Here is a 26,314-nt window from a genome sequence, read left to right on the forward strand (position 1 = left end):
AAGGCAATCTTTCTTTAAAATCCTTGAGACCTGCTTTTTCGTCAGGTTTGTTGCATAAAGATTTGTAGGTAGCCACTTTGTTAAGCTGAACCAAACCACTCAATTAGATTCACCAATCAATTAGATACTTAATTTAAGGTTATGCCTTATGAGATAATGATAAACTACACCATGTATGACAATATTTGAAAGTTGCATAAGATGAAATAACTATTATAAGGTTTGAATAAAATTCCAATTGAAAAGCAGCATCAAATTAATCATTGAAAAACAGATCATGACAATTTATGAATAAACAGGGCAGCATACACAAATGAAGAATGTTCAATAAATTTCTTCAGTGTCCAGCTAGGTGGAAATACTGAGATCAGATGACTGGGGTCAAAAATTTAATACAGAATAATCATGAGCCTGAGAGCTATTGCAGACAACAGTGTTTCTTGAGCAAAAAATTAAGGGGGGTATGTGTAATAGCTTAAAGATTATTTCACCCTGCATATTTAAGACAAACTGACTAATTCATGGAGAAAGTTACCTATATTAAGGAAAATATATGCACACCCAAGGAAACTGCACACAACCAAATTACATGGAAAGCAAGGGAAAAAATCAGAAAATCACTAGGCTGAGCTTGAAAACATATCATTAGAAACATAAACAAAATCATCAACAGGTTGATCAATGCTATTTCATTTTGCCCTTTCACGTGTTTTAAGGAGGGTAACACTCCAGTAGAGCTAATTTGCAAAGAGGTTTTCTACTATAAATACTTTCAAAATTCAGAACTTTCTACTGGGAAGATTCTAGTCCAAAAATACATCAAACACCTCGTAACTTATGTAAAATGAATAGATATTTATGTACATTTTGCCCCAAATGTTCATAATACTTTCGTCTTGAACACCTAAGTATACTGTTGTCAAAATAATTATTGATTATTTTATTGATTGATTGATTGAGTCTATCCCGTTCAGTGTGCGTCTCTCTGGTACAAATCCGAGCGAAAAACTGCCATATTTTCCATTCTGATCACGTTAAAAACATCCAGATGATATTCAAATTATTGTCCATTTTCTAGATAGCATAGCATCTTGCACATTTGAAGATCTTGATTCTGTTTATGTGAATGAGAACTTGTTCGCCCGCCAAAGAGATCCATTGGATTGATTCCGTATAGGCTGAGTCAAAATAACTATGAAACAATCCCTCCACAGTCGTTAACCAGTTTCTTGATAAATTACAACGGTTTATTGGACTGGAACATTTACATGCACCATTTAAATCACCCTGATATCACACCAACATCCACAAACGCCTGCAGTATTGACAAGTAGGCCCCAACAGGGTGCAGATAGTCTTGCCTTCAGAAACGGGCACGACCTCGTGATTGATTTCCTCCAGCTTCAGCCAATCAAACGCTGGAAATCGTACCTCAACTATTATTATTATTATGACGAGGTCGTGCTCATTTCTGAGGGCACGACTAGCATTGTTTTTCTCTATTGTTGGGCACGACCAAACATAGGCTGTCCAATTGAAGCTTCTATTGTTGGGCACGACCAAATCACAAGGTACCAGATTTTGGGCACGACCAATATGAAACCCTGTGGATTTCTACTCCGCTCCTGAAATAATTCCAGGGGCCCTGGGCGATTCGAGTAGAATTCACTTATGTCTGCGCGATAAGCTTTGTCGATTTGTCGATTATACGACTAATTTTTGTCTATATTTCAAAACTTTTCGCGGAGCAAAATAAATTTTTGCCAATATGTGAAAACCTTACTTTTGGAAGTTTATGGTCGTGCCGGGCACGAAAGGCACGACCTTTGGCTTCGCCACTGCAGTTTTTGCAATGTGTTCTTGCTCCACAGCAGTTTTGTCATAGGAATTTATGATAAGGACTCAAGGACATTAACAAATAACAGGGGGAGTTTAGCATAAACTCGTTTTTTATAAGAAGCGTTGAGAATTTTTAGTACTGAAAGATTCTTAATCTTTTATTGAATTAACTACTCGTAGTTTCTAAAAAAATTCCCACTCTAATATTTTCTGATCAATGCGGGTATTATTATTCCAAACTGTAAGTTTCAAGTTTCTTATCCGTAAGTTCACCTTGCCTGATCGTAATTTGATTCAACTCACGTCAGAAAGAAAGAAAAAGAAAACGGGGCAAGTGTGCAATTTGGATCCAGTGGAGACGGGATTCACAATAGAAAACGATTGGATGGGTCAGCTTCAGCCTGTGAATTTTAATGTTTAGAATTTTTATATTTAAAATAAAAAAACTTCTTAAAATATAAAATTCACAAGTGTGGTCTTAAGAAAAAAATTCCAAGTCAACCGTTACGTTTTCCAACTGTAACTGGATTTTCCAAACTTTGGGGGGCGTTACGCCCCCCACGCCCCCCTATTATTTACGTGCCTGTATAGAAGTCTCAATTACACCCTATGTTTGATGCTGATAAGCATTTTACACCCGATTTGGTTGCTCATAGTATGAATTTATGTACGAGCGATAAATACTTTCAGACATGTCAGACAACTTTGAAATTTCTACAAATATCATGCGTACAGCAGAGACTTTATACACAAGAGGAGTTGATTTCAATAATTGGACTCCGGTTTTAATTTTCTGTAAAGGAATTCAGCACAGATTGGGCATACTTGTCGTGTGCTCCAATTTATGATTGACCTATTTCAATTCTTGTATAGGTATCTTTTCTTAAACTTCACATTTCGTGATGTATTTACTATCAGAATTGTCAGAAAAAGAAGAAATCAGTACACGAGGATTATTCCATCATCCTTGATATGATCAGCAATGTTAACGAATAATTAAGGAGACATGACGCATCGTTGCCTTAAGCTAAGATTTGCGTGTTTATGATACAGTTTTAACTAGAAAGAGTATCAGAAAGACGTTAACAGTCTAGAGGTGTTGAATGAACTGCTCTAAGATTTTAGTCTGCTCATTCCTGGGCCCTTCTTCCTGTGATATGGTTGAGAACCTGGTAAATTGTGTTATTCCATTCCGGAGTCAACCACTGTCGTTTTCTTACGGGCTTGGCTAACTTCCTTATGGTCTGAACAGGTATGGTTCGCGTTTTCCAAAGTTTTCGAATCTTCTTCAGCAATGAATAATGGTTCAGAAGTTTTTGTATTCAAAAGTGGTACCTTGGTAAAGCAAACTTCATTTACTTTTCCATTTGACGCAGAAAATTGCTCGTCTAGTCGCACAGCATCAAAAGAACTGGGTGTCTTTTTGTCACACTTTGGAACATCTTTTTTTTGCAGGTGATCCACATGCACCATTGTTATCTTCATCGAGCTCACTTTCATTATCAGCATCATATTCGTAAGTTAGGAAGTCTTTCTCATCTCTTAATAAATGCTCTTTTACTGCCGTGCCATTTTCAGATTTTTCGGTACTACGAGACTCTCTTGTATTTGTCTGGTCTACAACTACACCGCAAAACTCTTCCAGAAATATTTCCGGCACATCTTCTGACGTTTCACTTTCATCATCGGCATCATATTCTCTAGTTAGGTAGTCTTTCTCTTCTCTTGATAAATGCTCTAATGCTGCCTTGCCATTCTCAGCTTTTTCTGTACTACAAGACACGCTTGATGTTCTCTGGTCCACTTTTACACCATAAAACTCTTCCAAAAATATCTGTGGCACATCTCCTGGTATTTCTTCATGTATCAACGGTGGCACTTTTGTCCCATTTTCAGCTGATTCTTTTCCACTGTCATCTTTATAATTGCCACTTGCATCTTCATTTAAATTGCTGTCATTTCTCAACAAAAACTGTTGTGGTTTTATATCATTTCGAGTTGCTTTCTTTCCAATATCCTGATCATTTTCAGTATGGACAATTTCATCTTTGTCACGGAATGGTTTCGGCTCAGTAAGTGACGGATTGATTATTTCGAAAGATTTAAACCCTGAGGCTCTTTTTTCACTTCTTTGTTCTTCTGTTCTAATGAAACATCTGCTAAGATCTTGCTGAGGATTCGTGTTTTCGTGATTTTCAAGGTGTGTTTGTTGTGCAGTTAAGGATTCATGTCTATCTATAAATAAATATTGCGATATTCTTGTTTCATGCCCTTGTTCTTTTGCTCTAGCAGACTTTGACCGATCATCGCCAGCGTCTTTAAATACGTATGGTATACTTGCACCAATTCCTGTTATGTCGGGACTTCTGTTTTGAAAATTTGGCTTTTTCATTACTTTTGAAACAGTGGGATTACAATTGATTGATCTTAACGGACTAGAGGCATTTTCTATTTCCTGTGCAAAATGTTTTCCTTGTTTTGTGTCATTTCTATCAATATTTGTACTAATTCTCTGAGCATTTCGCTTTTTGGAATATTCAAGGTCAAAGTCATTGGAATATGTCTTATGTGTTGTTAAATTCATGTTGCTAGCTTGTATACTTAATTTTTTGTTTACACATAGCTCTGTACCAGCAGAATTATGTCCCACTTTTACGTAACGATATTTATCGCGAATTGATTTTCGTGCGGTTATTGGCACACCGTTTGATTCCGAAACAGATTGTGAAAATACCTTGAAGTGTGCTCTAAGTTCTTCTGCTTCAGCAGCAGGACCGTTTTCTGTTTGGAGTTTCGTTTCGTGGTTGCGTTTTCCATGGATCATATCACGTGCCACTCCTTGCGAAAAAGAAGGAGTACTTGTGTCAACTTTCTCCACCTCCATCCTAGGATTCTGTCCATTTTGAATTTGGGGTGCAACTGCCTTGCCAAATGTATTAAGAGCACGTTCACGTGCTATAGAAAAGCTATTTCCTTGATCGAAATACTTCCCAGTAATGATTTGATTCATGTTTAAAGGAACTGTTCGACCGTTAACTGTTCCAAACGTAGGTAGCAGTTTCCCAAAAGCTTGAGGCGTTCCTGTGTTATAAACATTTGATTGACTGTACTGACAAGAGTTTATAGATCCAGGCACAAATCCATTACTGACTATTGTTCCCGTTGATGGTAATGAAACTTTGACGAGATCAGGTGAAACCTGCGAGTCAGACACGAGGGATCTTTTGGCTAAGCTTTCTTGTTTTCTAAGCCTTTGCATGTTTTCTTGCATCTTCCAAAGCGGCACACTTTTACCTGTTTTTCTCGGTTTTCCAGTTTTTATAAATACATTTGGAGCTCTAGTAATACCATTTTCAAGCTTGTCTGTGTCTACAGATGGCTCATGTGTTGTACAGTTAGCATCATCATCTGGCTTTTTTGGCTCTCCCGTCCCTTTTGGTTGACAGTTGTCATCATCTTCGGCTTTGTCTGCCTGTGCTGAATCTACTGGCTGAGATTCATCTTCAGACAACGAATTATCGATCTGAACAGGAATACCATTAGCTAAATTCCTTAGATGAGTTTCTAAAGTGTCTTCCCCTTCTCTAAATATGCAACGTGATGCAAGTAAAAGAGCTATATCTTCATCAAAAGTTGGTAGTCCTCTTGCCTGTGACTTTTGCTCAAATAGGAAAAGTCTTTGGAGTTTGAAATAGCACTTTTCTTTAGGTAGTGGCTGTTTGGAACGTTTCACTACAGCGTTGTAAAATGGTAAAATAATTTGTAGATCGTCAATTTCTAGAGGTATTTCTGATACCTCTTTCTCTTGGAAGACAATCATCTTCTTTATCATGTCGCGAATTTTTGTGTCATAACGCTTTCTCTCATTTTTTAGAAAGCTTGAGCGGTTAGTAGCCAAAGCTTTTCTTTCTTTTCTAGCTCTGTTATGCATTCTTTGTTGCTCCCTTTTCCGTCTCGGATCAAATCTAATCCTAATCTTTCTTGGCATTTTGTATCCTCCCTTGCTCCAATTTACAATTGCTGCAATGGTAGTAATTTCCAAACCTACGAAGGTGACAGGATTCAATATATGAACAAATAATGATGCTCACAACAGCTACCTTGGATGCGAGAGTCTACATAAGTTAATCTTAGAAATATAGTTTAAATCTAGTTTCAGAAATATTTATACTTATACTCATTCTTTGCCACTGCAGGCCCATGGATACTCAAAATGGACCACTAGGCAGCTTATGCAAGACAGGTTCTATTTTAATTTGATGTTGTAAAATTATAATTAAAAAAAGAGTCCTTATTTCTATTTCAAATCCCACTAATAACAAAATATAAGGTATGTAAATTGTTTTATTCAAAGTAGATTTAGCCATGGTAAGTACATGGAAATTTTTTTTGTTCCAAAAAATTTGCATTCTGTTCTTTAAGAAAATTGTAGCCATAAGGTTATTAGTTGTGTTTTCCTGTTTCTAACTTTGCAAGTCTTTATTCTGAATTACTGAATGAAGAGAATTCCACCACGAGATAAACAAGTTGTGTAATTGATAAGAATTAGGAGAAACAAACATAAATTTAAGGTAAAGGTTTTCAGATGGGAAAACTTTTGGATATTAAACTTCTAAAAAATATTTTAAGACCTTCTGTATTTATTTTGAACAAGCAAAGTTTTGGTCAAAAACTCATCAGTTGTCTTGCCTCACATTACAGCCTTTAAAATTAAAATGATTTTCTGAGAGGGAACTGTGAGTATCTTGAACAAGTTCTTTGTGTACTTGGAGACATATCTAGATCTACTATAATTTTATCATAAACTCTCTTGAAATATTTTCTTCAAGAATGTATGTTATACTCTTAAAAATAGTGCTTTTCATTTCAACAGGGATTTTAGTGATGATACGGTAACACTCCCAAAGAAACATATGATGTTGGAAACATTTGAAATGACTTGTGTGATGTTTTGATAGGAAATCATACATGAGGATGATTGATGTCCCTTGACAATTGCTTAAGAGTGTTCTGTAATGCAATCAAAACAAAATTTATTTGAATTTAAGATGCTGCTTATGAACTTTTTGCACATTTTACTGTGGTTTAAAATCAAGGGTGGCTTATAAATGGGTTACATTGTTTTATCCCCATGGTAATTGAACCATAATAACACCTCAATTGAGGGAATATAAAGGCACCCAGCTTTTTATGGCAGATTCGGTAGGGGGAGGCTCAAGCATGGAGCAAGTACTAAAATGACAGGTGATCAAGTCATTCTGTTGCATAACTTAGGCAGAGGGTGATCATGCAGAAGATGAGGCAGAAATATTTAGAGTAGCTTTATACACAAGTTTTTTGACACAAGCTTCTTGAAAACCTCAATTGTCTTTATGAAGGCCGAGATCAAACACAAAGAGACACTGACAAAGTAACACTTCACCAAACAACATTTAAATTGATCTTTGTTAGTGACCAAAATTCTAATTTCAAGGGCCAGACCACAGCTTAAATGTTTTTCTAAAATGCACCTACCAGGGGTAAAGGGTGTGGCATCCTATCGCTTAGGGAAAATGAAGTAATAAACTTCCTCAAAATTGACACAATCTTGCACTGGTTTGCTAACAAAATAACTATAAATCATGCGCATTTTCTTATTTTCGTTCATTTTTGCTTCCTAATTGAGATCCTTTGGCTCTAGTATAATAATTGTACGCATGGCACTAAGGTGCACAATTGAATCGCACACTTATACCAAAGTGAACACTTGCACGCTGAAATTTTGCTCTCTCGTTGGAAACTGCCGGGAAGGGAGTAACCCATTCAACTCAAAAAGAAGAATAAGCAGTGTGATACACCATTGAGTGCATTAATCTTCAGTAAAAATTTGACAGAAATAACATTTTTGGTGACAGGAGAAATCCAAAATTTGATTCGATAGCAATTAGCAATTAACATAATGATTAACACAATACATACCGCTACATACAGTCTAGAAAATTAGTATTAGCTTGATGAAGGTGTTCGGAAACCCTGCCAATAATGTCAAATTCTACTACAGAAATCAGTTGACTGCTTCAAAGCAGGAAGATCTTTTCTCTTAGAAGCGGTTTTTGCTACTTTCCTGAATGTAAAGCCGTTACCCTTCAAATCTTCCTCTTTTCTCCCTCTCCAAAACAACGTCTTATTGTTATTGTTGTTGTAGAGTTGTTGTTGCTGCTGTTGCCGTAAACAAAGAAGAAAAATTAAATACAAAAACACACAAGAGAAAAATCTTCTTGATACAATGATATCCCTGCTATAGAAGTATAGGCTTCTTAAGTGTTTCGACCTTCTACATTAAGAGCAGGGGTACAGTCCTAAATAGTTCGGAAGGGGGGATGGCTGTGCACTAGGAAACTTCCAGAAGTCACACCCAAGAACACACCCATAATCACACCCTTAATGCTTAATTTGTGTTAGCGTTTCTCTCTTGTCTATTTAAATGATTAAAATCATTTACTGACTGTAAAAGGCAAATAAAAATTGCTCATTCATGAAAAATCTATAGCGGTTATAGCACGATAAAGGATTAATTCACGTTGCCAGGTAGGAAATTTGCCTAACCAAGCATGTACTGGCTTGTTAAGGCTAAAATCTACGTTGAATTTAGCAAGGAGGGCTGAGCCCCCATGGCACCACTGATTTACAATAGTTTTCTTATACAGTGTTTTTTGTAAAACACTTGTAACCTGTGTAAACAGTCAAATTCAAAAGCAATGGTTGAAATTCATAAGTCAAAATCATAAGAAGTTAATAAAAATCGTAATTTGTACAAGATACTCTGGCAAAGATAGATTTCATCAAGCCAATTTTAGACAAAACGACTAATCTTTACTATTATCAAACTTCTAAACTTGATCTTTTAATCAAAAACTTCTAAACTAAATTTTTTAGTTGATCAGTCGAAACTTTTGCTGACAAAATGCTGAGTCTCTTGCCCCAGTCCACTTTTTGGCGCGTAATTCAGTCTCTCGTCAGCTGTGCTAAGAACATCTTTTTTAGGCCAAAACAACTAAGAAGAAAATGATATCAAAAATTTTTGCGACACCGTCAGAGCCGATGTTTAATCATGAAGAATTTAGTTTATCCAGAGAAGTGCTTGAAGAATCTCTTAACATACTGGCGCAAGAAAACGATCACCTGATCGAGACGGCAACGGAATGTTCTGGTTTTTTTAAAGAAGGGAGTCCAGTTGGTAAAAAAGTTTAATAGATCTTCGCAAAGTCATGTTTACTGTCGCACAAAGAAAATGAATAAATTTCTTTGCTTTTAACCCTTAAATATCAAACAATTGCATAGTATGATATGAATTTCTGTTAAATATTTGAGGTGTGAAGCAATTTTTATAGTGATTTGATTTTTAACATCAAAAACTATATTTTCGTGCATGATAAGTCTTAATGAAAAAAAATAAAGCATCCTGAAAAATGGCTTAGGAGTGCTGTAGGTTAAGTTTTACTTTTGAGAAGAGCTTTCAGCCTCTCGGCGTCCTTTCAATGTTCTGTGAAGGTCATTTAGTAATTTGCTGTTTATAGAAAGTTAGTGCTCTGAGATGAAAAACTACTGCTCTTCATTATTATTATTATTATTATCCTGTTTATGCTGATTCCCAAGTAACTCATTATCAGAGTATCGTATATTTAATTTTGAAGTCACTGTATTTTGTAGTAAATGATCTAAGGACACATAAAATGTTTTGAAAATAGCAGGTAAGCGCAATAATTACAGGACCTAACAAGAACCTCCGACGAAGGGGGGCCGGAGCAGCATGGAGCTTTTTTCAAAATATTTTGTCATGGATGTTAAATTTTCCCTTATCTCACCATTTTCCAATGTTTTTCGGAGCCCATGATAATTGCAAAAGATTATGCAGTCGATTTTTTTAGTCTTGAGACTTGGCCTGGTACTCTGTAATGTAATTCTAACATTCTAACGTTCTATTCTTTCATAATAAATGACATTAAATTGCAGAATTCATACTTCGACTTTGTCAGCAGCTCCGATTTCCACCAGTAACAAGATTCGTGGCAGTTGAATTGTTTGACAGGTAAACGTGTGTTATATATTTTGCTACCAAAGCTATTTGGCTAGCTACTTTATTACTGAACTGAATCATGATTTCATTCAGTGCGCATTAAAACAACAGGGACGCCAGATCACATTTTAGAGTGGGGGGGGGGGGGGCTCTAGAAAAGTGGGGAGGGCTCCTTACATAGTTTGCCACCAGTATGTTTGATGCCACAATGCCACAACCTTGATATCATACTTTAACGAAAAGTAGGGGGGCTACAGCCTACCCAGCCACCCCCCGGATTTATTCTATAACTGAACCGCCTAGGAACAATAAGCGGGAAAGCTGCGTCAATAAACATACTCCAGCCTCCAGCTAAACCCGTATAAGTTCTTTTGGAAAATAATTAAATTGATGACTGCCACAAACCCAGATTTTGAATATGGTCACATTCTGCTTTCGATTATTTATTGTTAAAAAATGGCTTGATATTACCCTAGAATTCTTTCATTTGCCTAAAAGTGTGATTGATGGGTGCTGATTTTAGGTTCATGGGAAAGCATGTATCAGAATTATACGAGACTGTCAAAAACTCATCAGGCAAAGATAGACGAACTGACTGGAACAATGTGGAGCAACGAGTAAAGGAACAATTACCCCTGAGAGCTGTCACATGCATTCAAGTATCTAGCAAGTTGGCTTCACATTACAAGGTGTCGTTAAGATGTTTGATTTTTTTGTATTATAGCTGTAGATAGCATAGTCTTGTTTTCATTTAGCATATTCGTCGTATTTCTTGACTCAAGATTTAGTCAAGGTCTTATTGTAGCAACAAATCTTGTTTCATCTGAATGCATTGAATCCCGTCTTTGGAAACATCTTTTCATTTCCTATGATGAAGTGAGGATAAAATAAAGCGAAAGATGATGGAGTCCGACGAACTACAATATACGAAGGCCCTTCTTTAAGTTGATGCTTCTATACAGCAGCTGTCTATAAATTGGCTACGAAATCAGGCGGGGGGCTTATTATACCTTACACGTAACAACACCCCATGTTTGCTCAAAATCTCAACATGTGGCACTTGGATCTTATTGTATCTGTTTGCTATAGAAGATGTATTATAATATACATCTGTGCACGTATTCCAAGGAGATCTCTTTTCCAGCTTCTTTGCATGTGATTTTGCATTTTTAAGTAATTGTCTCTATTATTGTATTATACAAACTTGTTTTGGCGAATACCATAAATCCTCGAATTGGCCCCCCCCTCGAAAAAGCCCCCAGGGGGCTAATTCGAGGATTTACGGTAAATGTATATCATAGGGTCCATAATTATGGAATGTGTTCACTACACGCTTATTTTTTTCCATCATTCTGTGTTGCTTAAGGGTCACCTGAAAAGAATTCCAAAAAGCACATTAAACGAGACTCTCTTAGGAAACTATTCTTCCTCTCTTTTCTCGTGGGGATATAATATGCTCATTTTTAGACATCCAAAGCGTCTTTTCGCACAACTTTCACGCTTCTTCTCCCTGTCACAGGCTTTGAGCCCATCAAAGGCAAAGAGGATTTTGGCATCTCTTGGGTACCATTATACAACTGCAAGCGTTATCAAATCTGAAATAAGATTGCTGAAGACTCTTGAATTTCGCATATCTGTGCCAACACCGCTGGTTTTCCTCGAAACACTTTTAGAGGTGTTAGGTAAGTATGGGTCCTTTCCATAAAAGTAAAGTTGAAAATTAAAGAAAAATTTCTTCTTATTACCGGTCTGTCATAAAGTGCTCGATACTGTTTATGCAGAGCTGTACACGCTTTTAGTGTTTAGAACAGGACGGTTCTAAGTTGCTACTCCCAGTTTCATGCTTAATGCGATCATAAGGCACACATATTTTCCCTTTACGTTCCTAAACAGAATCTCGTAATATTAAGACTTCTTCACCAGGTAGTTGCCTGCATTAAGTGAGGCATATTTAGAAATGTTTACCAAAATTCAGTTTTGCAGGGCTGTAGCTACTATTGTTCTTGGGCTGAGGGAGGGGACACAAACCTATTTTAGCAGTGAACAATCTCTTTTGTGCCTATTGCTCTCGGGCGCCCCCGGTCATTCCATCCATCCTGCAGTACTGTACTGTATTAAAGCGCTAATCAAGCTGCTCTAAGGAACTGCAATAAAAATACATTCTCCAATTGCTCGTCGTTTTTTTTCTACATTACCTTCCAGTTCAAACGTAGTTTATCTAACGAACACCTTTTCTGCCTTTTCTCAAAAGCACACAATTCTGTACTCAAAAACACTTCATAGTGTATTATCATAACTTACTTTGAACATACCGTATTCTCACAGGTCTCAATGATGCAAACATAAAAGTCAAACTAATTCACGAGGTTGCCTTGAAATTACTGGACACATTCTACTTAAAGAGAAGGCAGATGCTGGAAAAGTTGTGCAAATTAACAGTGAATGAGGTCAGTGGGCATGATGTCTCGGTACTTGGTGCAGACTATCTGCTGCTTGCCACATCCATCATTCTTTCTGCCGCTGATATTTTGAATACGGACTGCTCTGGTGTGGTAAGATATTATATTTTGAATTCAATAAGATATCAAGCTCGAAGTGACAGTGAGATGGTAACCCCCTAATGGAAATAACCTTTTTGCCTCTGCAAGCGCAGAATGTTTTAGAATCTGTTTTCCATAGCTAGGTATTGAAAAGTAATTTTTTATAAATGGAGACATATTTTACAACAGAGTATTTTTAAACAGCTTAGGCTATTTTATATGCTTTGAAATACAGTCAGATCTGCTAAATAAAAGGATATTGTTTTGAACCATTCTTTTATTAATAACTTTTCGGAATTTGGCATTTCTTTCGTGCTGGAGCTGGCTCGCTTGTTACATACAAATTTTTGGATGTCAAAGCATTTTTTTCGTCAAATTTTCAGCATGCCTTCAAAGAGCTTTAAATAATTTTGAGAAATCATCAGTATGACAAAAATTATTTTCCAGGACGAACAAAGAATTATCTACCTATCCCAACCGGTTCCGTGATAATGTAACATTTATGATTAGATAAAACTTTTATGCAACAAGCTAAATATATAAATTTGAACTTGTACGTGAACTAGTCTCTGTTTTGAATGTATCTGGATAAAGGTTTATATTGATTTATTTTTTTCATGCAAGTAGAAGCGAAATTCAGTTTCATTTCTCATTTCTATCATTTTTATATTTTACGCCCATGGTTACCTTAGAAGGGAAAAACTGAAGAGAATAGAGTCAAAATCTCGAAAAACAAGTAAATTTGCCGACAACTGACAAAATGTACCGATCAAAGTGTTAAAAACTGTGTTTAAACTGCGAAAGCTAGGGGCTCTCTTCCCACACCCACGTAATTCCCGTCCCTGGGTTTAGCGCGGTTTAAACCCGATTTTAAGCAAGTTAAATCCATCATTCATAATTGTTGTAGGTTTTCTACGATAATTTTTCTTGTCAGTGGATAGATATTTTCTCGACTTATTTTTTGCATCGAATATATTTTATACAAGTAATGACATTCACCAATCTTCAAGCAATTATGATATCTATAATCTCAATAGGGTAACGAACAATTACGGAAATAATAGCAATGCTTACCCCTCTAGAATACCCTTATATATTTGCTTACCCCTCTAGAATACCCTTATATATTCGATCAAATTTTCTTTCACACATCACAAGACATTATCCAAAAAAGCACAAAATACGAAATAATAAGAGATGAAATTGTACAATCATCCTTAAAAACCAATACTAAAGAAAAAACTATAACATATTTGACTCCATGATTATTTTGTTTTTATGAAATGGCAATCCGTTGCTTTTTCTTTGAGGGGATAAAACAAGTATTTGTTGTTTGATTGAGCTATAGTATTATTTGGTTTTACTTTTGTCCACTTCACAAAAAGTTCCAAAATTAAGAACTATGTGAGTTGTTTAGACAGCACATTTTTTTTGAAGGTGGCAAATCAGTTATTCAACATTACTAAAATCCCAGAAAAAGACATTGCTGATTTCTCCAAAATTATTACAAGGGAAGCTCTGGAGGATGAAGATTAAAATGAACAGGAAATTACAAACAGAGGTAATTACTGACCTACAATTTCATGCATAAACTTATCATAGCCATTATGAAATTACGATGTTCTGGCAGACAGGGTACTGTCTCTTGTCATATGCAGTTCAATTTATTTCACAACAGATTTTTATCTTTTGTGGCATAGGTGGAGTCTAATATAACTTTTGATAGAGTAGCAGCAAGGGGGTTCTCCTGGGAATACCCAGGTGAGGTATAGATGAATACGAATAGAAAAAAGGGGCATTGATTTCAAGGAGACCACTTTGCTTTTCAAACAGTTCAGGAGAGCAATCTGCAGTATTTAAGAGGAGCCTTGAGGGGAGCAAGAGCTATGGCTCTCCCCAAATGGCCAGGCCGGATTATGCTAAAAAAGTATTGCAACACCTGCAAAAATTCGAAGACTTCATAGATATTGACAGTGGTGCTGCTGTATGTTCTTTTGCTGACTCAGAGAAACTGTATTCCAAGAAAATTGTTTGCACTTTAACTGTGGCTCTTGCACCTTGCCAAAAAGACAAAAATGTCGCCTGGTCATAAGACAACACACAAAAAGCTACTGATGCAATTTCTGTCACTACAACCTCCAAGATTTGATTAATTTATCATTAATGCTCAACAGAAATTGCCTGTACCCATGAAGAATATTTCCCAAAACTTTTCAATTTAAAGAGAAAAACAGCCCTTATTAAAGGTTCACTGCTAATGCACAGCACTGCTAATGCACAGCACTGCTAATAATGGTTTATTAAAGGTTCTTCTAAGGAAAAATATTTCTCATTAAGCTTAGCATCATTTCATTGTCAACGAGGATTTCAGGGTTGAAAAGAAAATTTCAAGATAAAAGACAAACACATGATGCCAATAAAACGATTTTTATGTTGCTATAACATGCAAAAATGGGCAAATGTAACTACAAAAGGTATTTAGATTAATCAGTTTACAGTTAAGTTTAAAATAATTATCCGTAACAATATTACAGCTTGTGACCAACCAATGACTGGAAACTGTCCTTGTTTCTGTATGCAATGTACCATAAAAGTTTCATCCCTACAAAGTAATTGAACTGTATTGTTTAAATGTTCAAATTTCATAACAAATTCTGCCAAATATCAATATTGTTCCATGGTAATTGTCTTCACAACAAGTTCAATATATTTTACTTTTGTAGCTTCAATTTTGCTTACATTTTTCTCTGTTCTATTGATGCTGTATTCTGAGACCTTTTTCAAATAGTTTTTCAAATAAAAACCCTCCTTTAAAAAATTCTATGCAAAAAAGAATGATAGACTATTTTCCATAAAGTTTTTCCTTTTTCAAGCTTTCTTCAAATTTTTTGGTACCAAAAACTTATTTGGTTAATTGCCATATGCAAAAAACTTATACATGGAAAATGTCATGCAAGTAAATCATATAAAACTGAACATACAGACGAAAAAGAGATTTCAAATGTAGCATATACTGATTTACAATCAAGAAAAAATCCACACCTTGCTGTAAACAGGTATCAATTTATTTGCCTGGTGCTGAAAGTGATTTATCCATGAACTTCCTTTTAATAAAACACATCCACCACTGCAAGAAAGAGATAAATCTTCATTTAGAAGTCCATATATCAGTATATCCATGCTTACATACATAAAAATCTTGAGCTAGATATGAAAAGAGCTTCAGTTAAATAAGAAAATAAGTAGTTTTCCTCAGCTATGAGTCACTAAAACTTACAAAGGTGCACTTACAAAACTTACAACGGTGAGCTGACTAACAAAAAGACAGAAAGATTTTAGTAAATTATTCTTGTCATTTTCACAATGATTTAATTACCTTGCTTGGCTTGTCTGTTTGGGGATCGAAAACTTTTTCGATGAGACGCTGCCCAAGTTCTTGTCTCAGCTGCACCAAGTATCCTCGACACATGTCTGCAGTATGAAAAAAATCAAAATTTCCATTATCTCTAGAGAATTTGATCCTGCCATTGTGATCAAAATAAGTATCAATGCATGGTAAAAATATTGTGATGTAGAAGTTTATTATATATATACTACTTGTGGACTGTGAGCTCTTCACAGATATCATATCTTTCCTTACCTTCTTCGTTTTTATTCTCTGGTTTTCCATACATTGCGTTTAAAGGAAATCCAGGACTTCCAGGTAGAGGGAAGTCAAGAATTGCAAATGTCTGCATTTCCTTCACAGCAACATTTTTAGACCCAATCTGCAAATATTTTACTGTATTACTTTATAGAAAACAAACTCAGTAACATCTATCAGAAGAAAACAGGTATCAAACACATTGAAAGAAACAAAACTAAAAAAACATCAAATACTTTGCTATGTTTAGGTATACTTTGCATATACCTGTTCAAAAAATATACACTTTAAAAATCTTACTCAAAAATTTACAATGATTTTATGTTGCAAAAATCTCCTTTGATTAGTGATTCCAAAATTTAATTATTTTTAATTTATGCAAAGCAACTTTCACAGCAAATTGAATGGCTGTGGAAACGAAAAACATCATTTGCATCCATTTTAGCCTTATTACATGCAGTCCTTGAAAAAGATGGCAATGATTTAATTAAATTAGAAGAAGTATTCCATTTCTTAAATTACATGCAATCACTATGCAGACTAGAATATGTTACAAAAAGAAAATACTTGATTCAAAGCTTCAACTTAGCTAAAAATTTAACTTTGGTCAATTACATAAAATTTTCAGCTTTGCTTTGCCAGTCATTGGTAGGTGTGAGAAGAACAAAAACTTCTAAAACTTGCTCTTTTAACTGCCAGAAAATGCCCTTTTACCAATAGCAACCAATATGTTATAAACAGGAAATGCCCATGACAAATTTTTTATTACATTTCAAAGCAAAGGAATAAAGCCATGAAAAGCTTAGCTTATTATCCTCCCCAAACATTTTTCTCTCAGATTCAATGTGACACCACCAGTAATAGGAGTAATTATACAGAAAATGTTGAAAATATTTGGTTATTATCATATCCATAAGTGGACAATTTTTGGTGTGCTACAGAATATCATTGCCAAAATGATATTTCCTTCCTTAGTTAAGATTAAATTTTGAAAAGAAAATGAAGCTTTCAAAAAAAGATTTTTGAATCATTTGAAAGATAGGGACAAAACGCAAGAAAATTTAAAACTGAATCACCTTTTGCAGCTTTTTTAAGCATTCAGTGACATAAAGAGTAAGATATATCAAAACTCTGTCAGCTTCACTCTACAACAAAGTTAATGAAAATTGATATAAATAATGAATTGTTAAATTTACAGTCTCATGCATAATTATTACTGATATATTTCACATTTATTGTTATTGCTAATTTCAATATTTCACATAGGGGCATCATATTTCACCCACCATCAGACAGAATGATAAAAAACAACTCATACAGGATATGAAAATTAATGTTTATCGATCTCTCATTGTCAGTTTGGCATAGCTGTACACACTTTTGGTGTATAAAACAGGATGGTTCTAAGTGGCTACTCTCAGTTCTACCCTTAATGCAATACTGCTAAGCCTAAAAGGTAATAATTTACCATTTCAAATTACTACACTGGTATTGCCTTGCAACAAAAAGTGTGCAATTTATATGGAACAAATAATAAAACATTATTTTACAAAGATTGGCAGGATATCACGAAAGAAAGAAAAGTTCAACACAACATAATTTTACCTTGATTTCATAATTCTTAAAAAAGACATTTGCTTTGAAGTAATTCAGAGTCTCATCTATGACGTCAAATGCCATGTCTAAAAAGAGAAACAAATATTTCAACACTTTTATTCTCATATTAAGTAGAGGCAAAATATTTCTTTAAAGTCCTTTTTCAATTTAGATATCAATAATGAAATAATAGTTTTACTGTCTGTCATAATTGCCTGAAATTAACAAATTTCTTATCACAGAAAGTAAACAACAAACAACAATCATAAAACCCTTCCTCAAAGCATTCCCATGATTCATAACACTTATGGTACTATATGCTTGCAAATTTTATTGCTAAACAGGATCATTGAGAATTGATATAAGGAATTGAAAACTAAAGTGCTAAATCCGTCAAACCCCCTAAATGATTTCCAGTTGGGACGCTACTGCAAAGCTTTGGTTTAATGACTGCAAAAAAGTTGCTTTGAGCAATGATGAAGAATTCAATATATGCTTCATGCTTTTTTCACGATTGAGATTCATGAAAAATATGCTTGATAATCTTATTCAATATACCAAACAATAAAAGCACATCTTGATCAGGGGTGTTCTGACTAGGTGGGACACCGGGAATTTCCCGTAGTGAGTTCATAAAACCCAGGACAAACAGGCCTCTGTGTAAGAGATGCATGGAATATGAATAGAGCTGCCAAGAGGGGGGCAAGGAAGGGGCAAACTGTCCCAGGGCCTCAAGGTCTAGGGGGCCTCTTAAAGCAAGGAATTCCAATTTAAGAACAGATTTTTAAAGAAATGCAGCAAAATATGCCTAGAAAAAGTCAAACTAGGTAAACGATTGCAAAAAAACACTCTGAAATGTACTTGATGTTAACTTAAAGGGGTTGGCCAAAAAAAATTTTCTGCTCACTTTGCTCGCAGTGCAGGGACCTACCATCCACAATTTTTGCAGTCTTAAAGAGACTAGGGTTGGAGAAAAGGGGATACACCCCAACAAATACAGCCAATGAACCTTTAAGATGATAAAAACTGGTATTTTTTTAAATTTTTCATAGGTGCAAAGTTTGCAGGTACGTACCATTTTTGGCGACCTGTGGTTTGTGATTGGAGATGTCATACAAATGAGCGGCCCCCTAATGATCACTTTCTCCAGGCCCTTTTCTGGGAGCCACAACTCCCTTGATATTGATATCATGCCATATGATACTCATTCTTTTATTTATGTTGAAACACCATTACCATCAGGTAACAAATTCCAAAAGAAATACATTTCTAGAAGTTACCTTTTGGGGCTGGTGGTGCTGGTCCTTTGAACTTTGTATTGATAGGTAACAAGGCCATCTTACATATAGAGGTAGTCCCAGACAGCGATGAATGATAGGCCTAAAATTCAACAGAAAATGGTCAACATACATTGATCTTCTGATACAGTACAGCTTAGCAATGAGTTAAAAAGAATCATTGTATAGATAGACAGCATCTTCTTTTGCATTTATTGACATTTACAACCTAGAGCTAGATCAAGCCCAATATTAACAGCATTGTGAATAATGAAAGAGGAATGGTTCACTTTTCTTTGGATGAAACAAAGAAATTGCTTGCCATTCCCTGGAAATATTGATACTAAATTTATGATATTAGAAACAAAAGCTGTAGGTACACAGATTTTTTTATAACTAAAACAGTGGTTAAAATATGCATTTGGCATGCTAAATGTAGTTGGCATAACAAAATCAACCAAGATATGCCAAGATTAGCATTCCAATATAGTTTTACATTTTTTAGTTTTACGTTTTGCATAAATTTACAAAGTTCATTGGAATATAATTTGCTGCTTCAATGATGGTGAGGAGGCAATTTGCCTTACCAAACTCTAGCCATATTATTCACCAAAAGCCAATAATTTTTTCTTGAAATTGTTTAATTGATGTCATGTTTAATGGCCAAAACAAAGAATCAACAAAATAGAATTGAACAGAAATACAATCTATTGAGTTTGGGACTTGCAACACACAGTAAAATTGAAGGAAACATGACATTTTTAAGAGAAATTTACAGATTAATGACTAAATTTCTGAAAAACTAATTATCAACAAGGCTTTTAGATGACAATATCTAGGCTTATATTATATAAAGAGTAAAATGCAGGGAATTGACAGCGATCACTTGTAATGTCAACAGAAAAAGTATTTCATAGTTCTAAAAGCTTTCCTATAACGAAACCTTCCTTGTACACTTGTTACAATTCCTAGAGAATGATTTATTTAATAAGAACTTATTCATTGGCAATTTACTGTTGACAGCATATAGCCCTGAATCGGGATCGAACGGAGCTCAATATTGTGTCACCCCAAAACACAGTGTTCATCAGGGAGTTTACGGAGCATTGTTTTGAAATTGGTTAGGCTGAAAATAGTTAAAAAAATAAAACTTAACTCACAGGCATTTTGTGGCTGTTTCGAAGTGCTATAGACCTTTCTTCCTTCGTTTGACCAAGCCCTGCCACCAAAATTGTACAGGAGGAAGTTGGAAGCAGCAAAGCAACAACAGCAACAAATTGGCGGCCAAGCTGAAGTCGAGGCTTCTGCGCAAGAGATAGCCTTAGCAGGGGTTTAAAAGGCTAAACTCCCCAAAAAAGTATCATGCAAGCCTGTTGGCCTGAGAAAAATCTCTTTTGTTTTACCAACGTAGGTTTGAACTGTTACCAAACTCTATGTACAAACCTTGCAGCCCTTTTAGCACCCCTTATTTAAAACTTTCAGCCCCTCTGTTCGAGAATGTTTAGTGTCACCCCTCTTTCAGAATTTCGTAATGAGTTTTGATATTATTTTGCCCACTTTTGCAAATCCAAACTTAAAATGCAAACTGTCATCGAGAACAAAACGGCCCAAATTCAAATGTACCGCATGCATGTCATCAGAGAAAATTTCATCGAATGTCGCTATATGAAAGTCAGAGAACCTCAGCAATGAGGGCACCATGAAATACACAAATTTTTCAATACCAAAAATTCTAACGATTTTGAAAAAGTACAAACAATGTTGAAACCTGAAATTTGCCAAAGAGTCTTTACAAAAGGCACAACATATTCTGAATTTAAGCCAGCCCCCATTTCTGAAGCCTTATATAGCGATTCTTGTTGTCTTGCCTAAAAACCTTTTGAAAATAGATTTTCACATTTGACAGCAACTTGGTTAGTAACTGATGTCTCGTTTATTTCTCGCTAAAACTCGTAAAAACTCGTTAAAACACGTAAAAACTCGTAAAACCCGTAAAAGTTCGTCAAATACTAACGATGATTAATCGAGTCAAGGACAATAAAAACAATCGAATCTGTTATTAATTTCATATCAAATAAAACATTTTAAAATTTTGTACTTTTTACAGTAATTAGCTATACTCTAATTCGTTGTTATAAAAATCCACTGCATTGTATGTTTCAACGTTTCGATCGGTAGGCTCACTTAATAGTTTCAACCAGCCATTTGTCAAACAACACATTTTATAGTAAAAGAAACGATACATTCTCAAAACATACAAAATTTGCATACACTGCGCTGAAACATAGAAATAAAAGAAAGGTAAAATAATTCAATTTCCTTTCTGCAGCTCTAGTAATGCTAGAGCACAAGAAAAGCGTTCGTGGAAATCAAACTCTCTGTCTGTTTCTTTCCTTTTTGCAAATGAGCCCTTGCTCTGCTCTTTATAATATTCTTCAATGTTGTAAATCCCATTGTGGTTCAGTCCATTTATTGAAAAAGTGGAATTCCAGTTTGAAGTCTCCAAATATTTACCTGGAAAGGCTGAAAAAATCTTTGAATTTTTTGAAATATCATACACAGCATTATCCTTTAGTCTCATCTGATTTTTGGCTTGCTCAAACTGAAGATCGTCCCGCATTTGACATATATGTCTTCCAGCACCTTTCAACCGTTTCGCATTCGAGTCGCATTGCACAAGAGAATGCTTTTTTGATCGCCAGTCTCTGATTTGTTTCTCATTGACGCCAAGATAGCGCGCTGTTGCTCTGTTACCATACATCTCAGCATAATGAACGGCTGCAAGCTTGAACATAACACTGTACGACAAACGATGCTTTTTCACGCCAATCTTTAAGCTAGCCATGTTTATATGTAGTGTCTTCGAAGCGATTGCGGTTACAGCTTGCGACTGACATAATATCTAGGCTAATCAATGATCATGAGCCCTGCAATTGAGCGTAACAATTTTTATTCCGTAATGCTATCAGATTCATTGAGCACTCACGGAAAACAACATCCCCGGTTCATCTATAATTCATAAACCCATGAAGATTGCAAGTGTATTCCGGTTTTTGAATTATAAAGCTGCGTTATAGATCTACAGATCATCAATACAGGCTTGATATCATGCCTTGCTCGTCTTGCCTAAGATTGTGCAATTCCTTGCATCAAAGATTTCATATCAAGTATCTTAGGCTTTTCGCATAATCAGCAAAACCTTACAAGTACAATCTTTATAATTATCTTTCATAAGCCGCTTTTATTCTCAAAACGATTTTAGATAGCAAATTTTTAGTTTTATCAAATTTTTAAAGCATATCAGCCTTTGAAGCTTTTAGTCAAGTCTCATGATTGATCTAAACAAATACTTTCTTCTCTATTTATTATATAGATCATACAATGGAATAATTAAGTTAAAAAACTGAAGAATTCTAGAACGATGCAAAATCTGAAGCTGCATTCTTTGAAATTAGTTCTTGATGTGGAGCGGACTAAAATTACCAGAGAGACCCCGAAAGGCTCTTTATATTTGAGCAATAAATTAAAATTCGAACGACGGTGTTCTTCCGTAGAGGGTAAAGCAATTTCAGTTGCAACTTGCAAAATATCTGGATAAGCTCTATGGCTTGAAGGCAGCAGCACAAAGGAGTAATAGTAGCCGCGAACTCAGTTGACCCGTTTGCGGCTTTGCGTAATCAAGCGTGCGGAACTCGCAAGTAATCAATGATGAAGCAACGAACAGGGCTAATTCAACATTCGGTTAAACAATGTCAGAAAATACCTATCTAGGTCATCCAAATGGACTCTTGGTACGATTTCAATTGTCTCAGGGCGAGTTTGTTTTATGATTAGCCGCGGAGGAGGAAAGGTGGCAGAAGCCAGTGCTAAAACATAATAATTGCAAAATTGATGCTACCATTGTTGCAAATTCGCATAAGGATTATTTTTTTCTATTTTATCTTCTATCTATTATATTAAAGAAAATCCCTTTGCTATGCTGTAAAAAGGCTCTAATAGCCCCGCTATTTGGTCTTCTCCAAGGAAGCTGGCGCTATGAAGTTTCTCTATACAAATAAGGTTCAAGGTTGAAGACGAATTGAAGAATCCAAATCAGAAGTCTTTATTTTCGAAAGAAAGAAACATCGATATGAGCATTGCCAAAATTTTGTATATGCTTTTCATTTCGCTTTGCAAAATGTGAAGTGTTTGAAAGGTTAGGCTATCGCTTAGTACTTGCAGCTTTAAGCTCATCCGCCTGGACTAGTTAAACGGTTGAAAATTGAATAATATCACTGTTAATTTGTTGATTCATGCAACTCAATACTTTAAATCAGAGGAAAATTTTATAGCCAATGGATCCATGCATCTAAAGAACATGGTGAATATATCGCCTCCAGAAAGCAGAATACTGAAAACTGGCGACAACGACCTTTATCAAAATGATACCTTGATAAGAACTTGACGCCAAATAGTATCTTTACTGGTGAGCTTATAGCTACAACTGTTGCGCGATTTTCTACGGAAATGGTGGCCTATTCAAAGAGTTTCCAACAATGAATCTATTTACTGTTATTTGTTCGATATATCAGTGCTATAGAGAGGTTTTGCATAATCTGTTGAAGGTAGCTATTCAGTGCTATCCCGGACCTTGGATGATTCCTGCAGACGAGATTTCTTAAACACCCACAGGCAATTACTGGAAATCACTGAGCATGCATTTAATGAGTAAACACGACTTGATGAATTGGGCAAGTTTGTCTAGGTTATTTTACCCAAAACTAATGTAATTATTCAAAATAGAATGAAATTTTGAGTATTTGGAAACTGATAAACGGAACGCAAGACTGGGGCAGTTATATATAAGACATATCAGAAGAGAAGAACGGCATGCTAACTTCACAGTCTTGCTTGCACCTGCTTATAAGCTTCTTACGTGTTGACTCACAACGATGAAGTAGCTCCTAGTTCCTTATAAATTTGCAAAAATGGTCTTATGGATTCTTCAACAATTAATCAAGTTCTGAGTGATAGAATGTTATGGCCACAAAGTCAGTTTTATTTTGGAAGCAATCTACTTTTTTGAAATCTTCTGTACACATGGGTGCTTGTTTGTTCCTAAGCAGTCATAACTCATTAATTGTAATTGGCCAGTGAGCGCCAAACCATTACAGAATCTTTGCTATCACGCTTTACTGCGCGGCTTATCATTACAGATCTAGCTGGGCATTATGTCAGTTGCAATTGCAGGCCAGTGCTGTTGAGGAGCGATGAGTACGGCAACTAGTCCCAAGAAAAAATGCCGGTTATCCTACAGCATAACATTTAAATTGGCTGCTGTAAGACACGCAGAGATAAATGGCAACAGAGCAACTGCAAGGTACTTGGGAATCAATGAAAAACAAATCAGGGACTGGAGGTCAAAGAAGCTCAGTCTGATGAACACAAATTGCAATGCAAAGCGGTTGAAAGGAGCTGGAAGGCAGTTAAATGAAGTGAACAGGATAAAAAATGTCAACAGTCCAGATGATATAGTGAAGAAAGAGGCTAATATTCAAACACATCATATGTCTTTATTTGAGAATCTTGAAAACATTGCCCGAGAAAAGACTTTCCATATGAGAAACGAGTGGATGCATGGATGGAAAATGTGTCAACCCATGATGATGCCTAGATCTGAGAAGTTTGATATAATTAGAGCATTTGGACACCAAGGCATGTTCATGCACGGCCCAAGGTATGATCAAGGAATAACTAAAAACATGGAGAAGGAGAGAGAGTTTCACGAGAAGATTAATTGTGCCCTTGCCCTCTTAGATCTAAAAACGAACTTCGTTATACATAAATATGCCAAAAAATAGATCCAATGATTTCAAATGATATTGCATCTTTAACAAGAAAGATATTGATGATATTGCATCTTAAACTGAATTTCGCCTTAACCGTTGAAAATTGAACTAACTACAAATGCATATACCTTTTTAATAGAGTGTGCAATCACAACTTTTGACATAGGTTGATTTTGTGAATGGAAATGCATTTTAAGTAACAGGCAGTACTTAGGTTTTCAAAATGCAAGTGATCAAAGGAAAAGATTTGTCCACTTTCATTGAATCTGAAAATTCGATGTCAATAAGAAAAGGCTATAGGCTCGTACTGTCAAAGGTTGCAACGACTTTTTGAAATATCATTGTTCTGAAAGTATTTTGAATTATCATCATCTCAACGAAACAGACGCTTTTAAAGTTGGAACTGCAGCCATCTTTTATGGGGAAAAGTACCAAAATATAATATATCGAGGGGCAAATCACTCTATGAAAACCTCGCTCATCTTTGATGGAAATCCATTTTCTAATCTGATAAGCCCTGGATATCGTGTCCGCTATTTGCAAGAATGAATTGCCCCTCGACACCCTAGTGATATGAGACACTGATGCAAGAATTGGCTATCACTTTTAGGGAAGTGGTTTTATTGTTCATTACGGTTATTTTGCGGAAGTGGCCCTAAGCAGAATCTCGATCTTGTATACAATAAAATAAGACAAGGGAAATATTAAATTCATCATTACCATTTGTCAAAGTAGAATATTTCTTCGTTTTCCTACTCTAAGTGGTAGTAGTATTGTCATGTAGTTTACTTAAATTGAAAAGAATCGTTGCAAACAGCGAAATAGTGAATTTTTTGCTTCTCCTGCAATATATCAACTACAGCTTATTAAGCATCGGGATACTTGATTGCTTTATCGATTTAAGGGTCTCTAAAATTGAATTCATTTCAATTAACTACAATAAACATCACTATTTGCTGGAACCATCTATCTCTCGAATCGCAGACGTACGCGTTTGCGGCTTCATGCACAAAGGTAAGGGCATTCGAAATACACTGATAAAATGGAAGCTACGTCAGCAAATCGAAAAATTCCTTTCCTCGTAACACAGTCCAATTGTCGAAATGCAGTTGTTTGTAACTGCAAATTGTACGAACTACTTAAAAATTGAAATCAGTATTCTACAAAGCATAAGATAAGCTACTAAAAGAGGATTGGGTGTATTGCCTGGCGTGACCCTAAGCAAATTTCTCATTTGCAAAATGTGTTTCAACGCTATAGAGGTAAATTGTAGCTAAGGTGGTAAAGCGCCAAAAAATGTGCAGAACTATAGGAAAATGAAAAACATTCCTAAATTTAAAGAGAGCAAGGAAGGCAATGGCCCTCAAGGGAGGCAGGCGTCTTTGAAAAGTGCGGTTTTTGTGTTATAAAAACCCGAATTTCTGATAATATGGCTTGCAATCTAAAGAAAAACCTATGTTTTTTCATTTTTCAAAATCATCTTCAAATTCAGTATAGGAGCGCTCTTGCAGCCATGAACGTTTAGCATACCCAAA

The 26,314-nt window shown here is 35.5% G+C and overlaps 3 protein-coding genes across 6 annotated transcripts; 1 reads left to right on the forward strand and 2 right to left on the reverse strand.

Moving 5' to 3' along the window:
- Window positions 1–2,433: 2,433 nt before the first annotated feature.
- Window positions 2,434–8,090, reverse strand: LOC135683493 (uncharacterized). The gene is made up of 2 exons (XM_065198754.2): window positions 7,798–8,090; window positions 2,434–5,883 (listed from the first exon to the last, which is right to left on the reverse strand). The coding sequence occupies exon 2, from the start codon at window positions 5,825–5,827 to the stop codon at window positions 3,266–3,268; it is 2,562 nt and encodes an 853-aa protein (XP_065054826.2). The 5' UTR covers window positions 5,828–5,883; window positions 7,798–8,090; the 3' UTR covers window positions 2,434–3,265.
- Window positions 8,091–8,661: 571 nt separating this feature from the next.
- LOC135683209 (cyclin N-terminal domain-containing protein 1) lies at window positions 8,662–24,279 on the forward strand. Of its 4 annotated transcripts, none has more exons than XM_089109214.1 (7): window positions 8,662–9,055; window positions 9,832–9,907; window positions 10,419–10,584; window positions 11,415–11,577; window positions 12,221–12,447; window positions 13,910–13,996; window positions 24,147–24,279. In XM_089109214.1, exons 1-7 carry the CDS (start codon window positions 8,884–8,886, stop codon window positions 24,150–24,152), a joined length of 897 nt encoding a protein of 298 aa, XP_088965340.1. In that variant the 5' UTR covers window positions 8,662–8,883; the 3' UTR covers window positions 24,153–24,279. The 4 variants fall into 4 exon arrangements, with proteins under 4 accessions (XP_088965340.1, XP_065054479.2, XP_088965339.1 ...); XM_089109213.1 differs by having other exon boundaries at window positions 8,679–9,055; window positions 13,873–13,996; XM_065198407.2 differs by lacking the exon at window positions 24,147–24,279 and having other exon boundaries at window positions 8,665–9,055; window positions 13,910–14,451.
- Window positions 14,844–20,263, reverse strand: LOC135683212 (actin-related protein 2/3 complex subunit 3-A). The gene is made up of 8 exons (XM_065198413.2): window positions 20,112–20,263; window positions 18,955–19,054; window positions 17,684–17,760; window positions 17,155–17,223; window positions 16,076–16,202; window positions 15,812–15,906; window positions 15,478–15,562; window positions 14,844–15,037 (listed from the first exon to the last, which is right to left on the reverse strand). The coding sequence occupies exons 1-7, from the start codon at window positions 20,115–20,117 to the stop codon at window positions 15,500–15,502; spliced, it is 537 nt and encodes a 178-aa protein (XP_065054485.2). The 5' UTR covers window positions 20,118–20,263; the 3' UTR covers window positions 14,844–15,037; window positions 15,478–15,499.
- Window positions 24,280–26,314: the final 2,035 nt, after the last annotated feature.

Source organism: Rhopilema esculentum, chromosome 7 (assembly GCF_057945365.1).
Source record: "Rhopilema esculentum isolate cy_ngs chromosome 7, ASM5794536v1, whole genome shotgun sequence".
NCBI lineage: Eukaryota > Metazoa > Cnidaria > Scyphozoa > Rhizostomeae > Rhizostomatidae > Rhopilema > Rhopilema esculentum.

Excerpts from the sequence above, each read along its gene's own strand:
- LOC135683493 (XM_065198754.2), bottom strand. The coding sequence starts at position 5,827 with ATGCCAAGAAAGATTAGGATTAGATTTGATCCGAGACGGAAAAGGGAG.
- LOC135683209 (XM_065198407.2), top strand. The coding sequence starts at position 8,884 with ATGATATCAAAAATTTTTGCGACACCGTCAGAGCCGATGTTTAATCAT. Across the intron at positions 9,908-10,418 it reads GCAGTTGAATTGTTTGACAG|GTTCATGGGAAAGCATGTAT; the intron begins GTAAACGTGTGT and ends TGCTGATTTTAG. Across the intron at positions 12,448-13,909 it reads ATACGGACTGCTCTGGTGTG|AAAAAGACATTGCTGATTTC; the intron begins GTAAGATATTAT and ends CTAAAATCCCAG.
- LOC135683212 (XM_065198413.2), bottom strand. Across the intron at positions 17,224-17,683 it reads TTAAGAATTATGAAATCAAG|AGTGAAGCTGACAGAGTTTT; the intron begins GTAAAATTATGT and ends ACTTTGTTGTAG. Across the intron at positions 15,907-16,075 it reads AGAGAATAAAAACGAAGAAG|ACATGTGTCGAGGATACTTG; the intron begins GTAAGGAAAGAT and ends TTCATACTGCAG.